The 6628-nt window shown below is 59.1% G+C and overlaps 1 protein-coding gene across 1 annotated transcript in view; it reads left to right on the top strand.

Moving 5' to 3' along the window:
• The first annotated feature begins 664 nt into the window (after positions 1 to 664).
• Positions 665 to 6628, top strand: part of PES1 (pescadillo ribosomal biogenesis factor 1) — a 51458-nt gene continuing 45494 nt past the window's right edge. The window contains exons 1-6 of the mRNA XM_023746021.1: positions 665 to 841; positions 2471 to 2580; positions 3718 to 3889; positions 3978 to 4067; positions 5934 to 6050; positions 6176 to 6339. Of these exons, the coding sequence (XP_023601789.1) occupies positions 665 to 841; positions 2471 to 2580; positions 3718 to 3889; positions 3978 to 4067; positions 5934 to 6050; positions 6176 to 6339 (830 nt within the window). The remainder of the gene's footprint in view (positions 842 to 2470; positions 2581 to 3717; positions 3890 to 3977; positions 4068 to 5933; positions 6051 to 6175; positions 6340 to 6628) is intronic.

The raw sequence follows: 6628 nt of genomic DNA on the forward strand, positions 1-6628 counted from the left end.
AAGGAAACGCAGCTGCATCCCCGTCTTCCCTGCGCTGCCACAAACTCCATCTGGAATGCTGGTATCCCTCCTCTTTCTCACCTGGCCTAGCTTTAGTAAGCTACGCTTTGCCAGGTGTGGTCTGTGGGGGAAGCCGGAGGAGACCCGGGTTACGCTGCGCTGAGTCATCAGGATGGGCCCACTGGTACAACACACCGCTGCTCTCTGTCTGGGTCTGTCACCCACCTCCTTCCTTCTGGCAGAAGAGACCCCTGGCCCTACAGCGAGGGGTTCTCAGCTCCTTGTGGAGTCAGCTCCAGACTCCTGCACGGCTTGTAGGCCCTGCCGCCTGGCCCCCTTCTAGTCCTTCAGGTGTGCCACCAACTGAAGTATTTCCCACCCTCACAGCCTTGGTCCTTCTCAGGATGCCCTTCCCACTGTGTATGGCTGCAAGGTTGGCTTCTCAGCAAGGCCTTTCCTGACTCCTCTTGCCAAAAGCGGTACCTGCCACCTGGCCCCTCTCGCCATCCTGATCGTTTCCTCCCTGGGGCTTGTGACAGTCTGCATCATGTGACTGCCAGTCTCCTCCCTAGGATGTGAGTTCTGCAAGGGCAGGCCCCGTGCTCCCTGTTTGGTGCTGTTTCCCAGGCTCCGAGTGGCGGGTGCTCAGCACGTTTACTGACGGATGGAATGGCCTTTGTCTTCCAGGCGGCTGTGCATCCTGAAGGGCATCTATCCCCACGAGCCCAAACACAAGAAGAAGGTGAACAAGGGCTCCACGGCAGCCCGGACTTTCTACCTGATCAAGGACATCAAGTTCCTCCTCCATGAGCCCATCGTCAACAAGTTCCGGGAATACAAGGTGAAGCCCGGGCTCGGGGGTCTGTCTGGATGGGTCCGTCGCAGCTTAGGACCCGCCGGCTGTGACCTTGGCCGATTGGTCGGTCTCTGAGTAAGCCTGTGGGAGGAGTGTGCGAGGATTGACTGAGATCTCGTGTGGAAATCATTTGCACGGAACCTGGCAAGTGGTTAAGGCTTTACCTGTTGTACTGTTCCCGTGGTTCTTTGGGAAAAGAGTGAATTTACTGCCTCTGAGGCAAGGATCGCGCTATCTCAGGGGCTCTCAGCGTTTTCTGCCCAAAGACACCACTGTTACTCAGTTCTTTCTGGAATTGCTCCCAGGAGACCAAGCTTTTCATTCCACAAGTAGAAACCATTAAGTGCTGAAATACCGCAGGGAAAGTAGAAACCTGTTTATGCCAAATGCAAATAATCGAAAGTAGCTGAAACTGAAGCCTTTGCCAAACAAGCAGGGCCAGGCTGAGGCCCTCCGTGGGGGGGGGTGGGGCGCCACCTGGTGGCCACAGCTAGTTGCTGGCCCACCTGTCCAGCCAAGTCCACCGAGGTGGGTGGCTGGCCCTGTTTTGCTGCTGTTTTGTTGTTGTTGTTTAACATATTTATTTTTAATTGATTTCGGAGAGGAAGGGAGAGGGAGAGAGAGATAGAAACATCAATGATGAGAATCATTGATCGGCTGCCTCCTGCACTCCCCACACTGGGGATCGAGCCTGCAACCCGGGTATGTGCCCTGACTGGGAATCGAACCGTGACCTCCAGGTTCATAGGTCAGCGCTCAATCACTGGGCCACACCAGCTGGGCTGCTGCTGGGTTTTAAAACGACAGTCATGATCACCTAACAGTGCATTTCTCAGACATAGCCCCATCGTTAGGTGATTTCATCATAGTGTGTACTTACACACACCTAGACGGTACAGCCTACTCCACACCGAGGCTCTATGGGGTAGCCTCTCGCTCCGTGGCTACAGATCCATAACAGCACCGACACAAAACAACCCGAGGTTAAATCAAGCCCCAGAGAACACGATGCCGTCAAGAGATGCAGTGAACGCGAGATGTATGAGGCCGCTGCCAGCGTAACACAGCATGTGGTTTTACGGCAAACTTTTTTTTTACTTTTATGAGTAGAAACGGTGCACTTTAAAATAACAATAAAAAGTATAGTACAGTAAATGCATAAACCAGTAACAGTCCTTTATTATCATTACCAAGTCATACGTCCTGTACATAGTGTGTGTACTTTCATACCACTAGCAGGGCAGTAGATGTGTTTACACCAGCATCACTACAAACACACGAGTAATGCATTGTGCTCTGACGGTTCGATGGCTATGACGTCAACCAGGGGATAGGAATTTTCAGCTCCGTTATAATCTTACGGGATCGCTGTTGTATATGTGGGCTCTGCATCGACTGGAATGTCATTACTCGGGCTCTGCTCATCAGCAGGAGTCAGTTTTGATGTTCCTTAGAGTTGGCCGTTTTGCAAATCTTAGGCTGAGGGAGCAGGTGGCACAGCCACACAGCTTCAGGGGCTTTGAGAATCCTCCCGCCCCACGAATCCCTCCTCTACAGATAAGGGGTCTCCAGGAGCCCCTGCCCCAGCATCAGCTGTCTCTTCCTCCCTTCTAGGTGTTTGTCCGGAAGCTCCGGAAGGCCTATGGGAAGAATGAGTGGAACACCGTGGAGCGTCTGAAGGACAATAAGCCCAACTACAAGCTTGACCACATCGTCAAGGAGCGGTGAGCTGGGGGCTCAGTCTTCGCACTGGGGGTACAGTGGGGAACAAGACCAAGACCCTGCCCAAGCTGCGAGCATCCTATTGGAGGAAGCAGACCAAAAACCAAACTGCCAAATTGCTGTAATGATTGCAAGTCATAATGAGTGCCAGGAGGGATGCTCACTGTGTGCAGGGAACGGGGGGACACATGTTAGTTGCAGGCTCATGAGAGGAGGTATCTCTGAGGAGGGAAGTTCAAGCCAGCCAGGGGAAGCACAGTCCAAGCAGAGGCAACAGCACGTGCAAAGGCCCTGGGGTAAGAGAGAGCCTGAGTTCTGGGGAATGCACACCCGGTGCATAGTCAGACCTGGAGGGTATGGCTGGACACCTGATCTTAACCGTCCCTTCTCCAGATTTCTCACTAGTCCCACTCACTCACTGTCTAACTCAGTGGTTCTTAACCAGGTTTAAGAACGACTTGGATGGGAGGGTCTGCAGGTTTTTAATGGGTAGATGCCAGGGATGCTGCTAAACACCTCACGGTGCACAGGACAGCCCCATGACACGTAACAGCCTGGCCCCGAATGCTAATGGTGATAAGATTCAGGAACCTTGGGCTCAATGAACGACCATCCTCTCTCGGGGGCTAATTGCCCGGGAACATTTAGCTCAGGCTCGATGGACTTGCCTTCATTGAGTCAGCCCAGCCAAGGGCTAGTGCAGGAAGAGCCGTGCTAGGAGCACAACAGCTGGTATTCTCGCCGCAGCCCCGCCACCCACGAGCTGGGTGGCCCCCACCCTCCACCGTGGCCCACCCAGGCAGCGCCACATTTTTCTGCTTCCTGTCCCGGACCTCTAGATAGATTTCCTTTGACCCGAAGTTTCCACCTTGAGAAAGAGAGCCATTGGCTTGGCCTGCCCTCTTTGACCACAACATATGAAAGTGGTCCAAGTCCTCGGTTTGCAGTGGGTTCTGGGGGACCCCATCAGGATTTCTCGGGTCCTCAGAGCTAAGTGGGCATGTTTGGGTTCCCTGGTTCCTCCCAAGGCCGTGGGAGGCTGGTGCTGCCAGGCCCCTTCGTGGCAAGGCCTCGCTTTGGGGTGGGGCCTCCAGGGTGGCACGTAACCAAGCCTGAGCGTCTGCCCTCCGGCCACGCAGGTACCCCACCTTCATCGACGCCCTTCGGGACCTGGACGACGCCCTCTCCATGTGCTTCCTCTTCTCCACGTTCCCCCGGACTGGCAAGTGCCACGTGCAGACCATTCAGCTGTGCCGCAGGCTCACGGTGGAGTTCCTGCACTACGTCATCGCCGCCCGGGCCCTGCGCAAGGTGAGCGAAGGGCCACGTGGCTGGGCCCCGCCTGTTCTCCCTCGCCGTCCCCGTAGTTTTCACCAAGCTGCCCCCTCTCTCCTCCCAGGTCTTCCTGTCCATCAAAGGCATTTACTACCAGGCCGAGGTGCTCGGGCAGCCCATCGTGTGGATCACGCCCTATGCCTTCTCCCACGACGTGAGTGTGCCTGTGGGGAGGGGCTTGTGCTGGGCGGTTCTCCCTCTGGCTCCCAGACAGATGAGGGCACGAGCAAAGAGGGGCTTTTGCTGTCCTGCGGAGTCCAGCACGTGCTGGGTTCCTAGGTGTTGGCTGGGGTGTGGGGTCAGGTAGGGAAGGTGCAACGCAGCGTTGTAATAAGAACTCGAGCCAGCCTGGCTGCAGCACCCCCAGCCGGTTGGCCTTGAACACGCTCCTTCAGCGCTCTGTGCTCTGTATGATGTGCTTCCACTTCCTACGCATTGTTGTGAGATTTCAGAAAAGAATTTTTCAAAGTGCCCTTTGGGATGAATGAATAGTTAGTGGCTGCTGGGGTCTGAACCGTGGGTCTCTCCTCTCCCCTGTTCTGCCCCTCCTCTCCTCCTCCTTCCTTCCTGCCTTCTCCACTCTGCCTTCCCTCCTTCCTCTCTGGCCCCCTGCTCCTTCCTCCTCTCTGATGTCCCACCCCCGTGCTGCTCAGACTGGGCTTTGTATGTCGCCCAGCGGTGAATAGGGCCCTGTGGAGGCAGCCTCCGCCCAGCTGGCCTGGGGGAAGGGAACAGCCGCCGATCCCTCCTTCCTCCCCGTCCCTCCTTCCTCCCTGGGCAGCCCACTGCTGGCTGCTTCCTCTCAGCAGGAGGACGGAGGACGGTACTGGGTTGTAGGTGAGGCCCTGATGTGCCCCCTTCCTCTAAGCGACCGGTGCTGGGTCCTCCAGGTAGACCCAGGCAGGTGGGGACCCCACTGCACACTGTGCTGTAGGAAATGGGGCTGGTGCTCAGATGCTTGCCAGGCCCATCAGGGGTCCTGCAGATGCTTTCGGAACGGGGGTGTGAGTGTGGGCACAGGTGGGGTACCTCTGGCCCCCGCGCCCCCACAGCCAGGTCACTGCCTGCTGGCAGGATGGAGAAACAGCTCGAGGTCACAGGCACGCCCAGCACAAAAGATGTGTGATCGTCACCGCCTTTGACATTGCTTGGCCCATCCTCCTGCCCGGGGCCCGCAGGGCGGGGCCAGCCTCCCTGGTTGAGGGGGACAGTGCTGTGGTGCTCGGGGGCCGAGGTTCTTTGGTTTGGCTTCCAGATCCTTGCCCCGTTCTGCTTGATCCTCTCCTCCAGGGCCAGGATGAGCCCTGCCCTGCCCCCTGCTCCCTGCCCCCTGCTCGCTGGGTGGGCAGCTCACGAGGGTGACCCTGTGCCTCTCTCGGAAGCAAGCAGCTTCCTGCCACCGTTTCTCCAGGGCTCCCTGGGCTGTGAGGCTGCTGCCCCGATCTGTCCTGCATCTTCCGGTTGTGCCTTTGTTCCTGGCTGGGTCCGAGGCCGGCCACTCATTTCTGAGTGTCTGTCCCAAGGCTCCTGCCAGGGCTTCGAGTTGCTGAGTGCTGTCCACCCACTGCCCCCACCTGAGCCTGCGATGGTGCCAGGCTCTGGGAATATTGTCCCCCGGGCACTCATGGGCGAGGCCCCGAGAAGACAATTGAACTGAGGCTGTGGGGTGGGCAATGAGGAAGGCGTGAGCCCTGACCAGCCTCTGCAAGGACCCAAGTCCAAGCGAGGGGTGGGGGGTTGCCTGTCAGTCCTGAGAACAGCGTGACTAGGGCTTCCCTTTGCTTCCTCCTAGCTCCCCCTCCATGGCTTGGGGTTCTGGCACTGGCCTCCAAGACACCCCTAACTCTTGGGACCCCTGTCCAGTGCCTCACTGGTTCCCAGAATGCCCCTGGGTGGGGACACGTCCCACAGTCTCTTTCTGGGGGGCAGAGTAGGGCTGCCCTGGAGGGTTCCTCACCTCGCGTGGGTTGTCAGTGTCATCTTTGCGTCCATCTTGCTGACGTGCCTCCTGTGCCCCCAGCACCCGACAGACGTGGACTACAGGGTCATGGCCACCTTCACCGAGTTCTACACCACCCTGCTGGGCTTCGTCAACTTCCGCCTCTACCAGTCCCTCAACCTGCACTACCCCCCCAAGGTAGGGCCCGCCAGCCCCGCCCCCGCCTCCGCCTCACTGCGCAGGGGCCGCAGCCTGGCAGTCCCCACGTGGAGGCAGGGCTGGGCCATGGCAGGCGTTTCTCCTGACTTTCCCCTGCCTCCCAGCTCGAGGGTCAGGCCCACGCAGAGGTGAAGGCCCATGAGGACAGCTATGCACTGGACTCTGAGAGCTCCATGGAGGTGAGAGCGGCTTCCGGAGCACCGGCCCTGCATCCCCAGGAGGGTGGGCCCTGCATCCCCCAGGAGGTGGGCCCCGCATCCCCCAGGAGGTGGGCCCCGCATCCCCCAGGAGGGTGGGCCCTGCATCCCCCGGGAGGGTGGGCCCTGCATTCCCCAGGAGGGGGGTCCCGCATCCCCCAGGGGGGGGGGCGCCGCATCCCAGGGGGGTGGGGCCCCGAATCCCCCGGGGGTGGGCCTGCTTTCCCCGGGGGGGGGGCCCTTCCTCCCCCGGGGGGGGGCCCTTCATTCCCCAGGAGGGGGGGGCCCTCATCCCTCGGGGGGGGGGCCCTGCCCCTTCCCCGGCAGGGGGGGGCCCTCCTACCCCCAGGGGGGGGGCCC

The sequence above is a fragment of the Myotis lucifugus genome, unplaced genomic scaffold, assembly GCF_000147115.1.
Source record: "Myotis lucifugus unplaced genomic scaffold, Myoluc2.0 scaffold_617, whole genome shotgun sequence".
Classification (NCBI taxonomy): Eukaryota; Metazoa; Chordata; class Mammalia; order Chiroptera; family Vespertilionidae; genus Myotis; species Myotis lucifugus.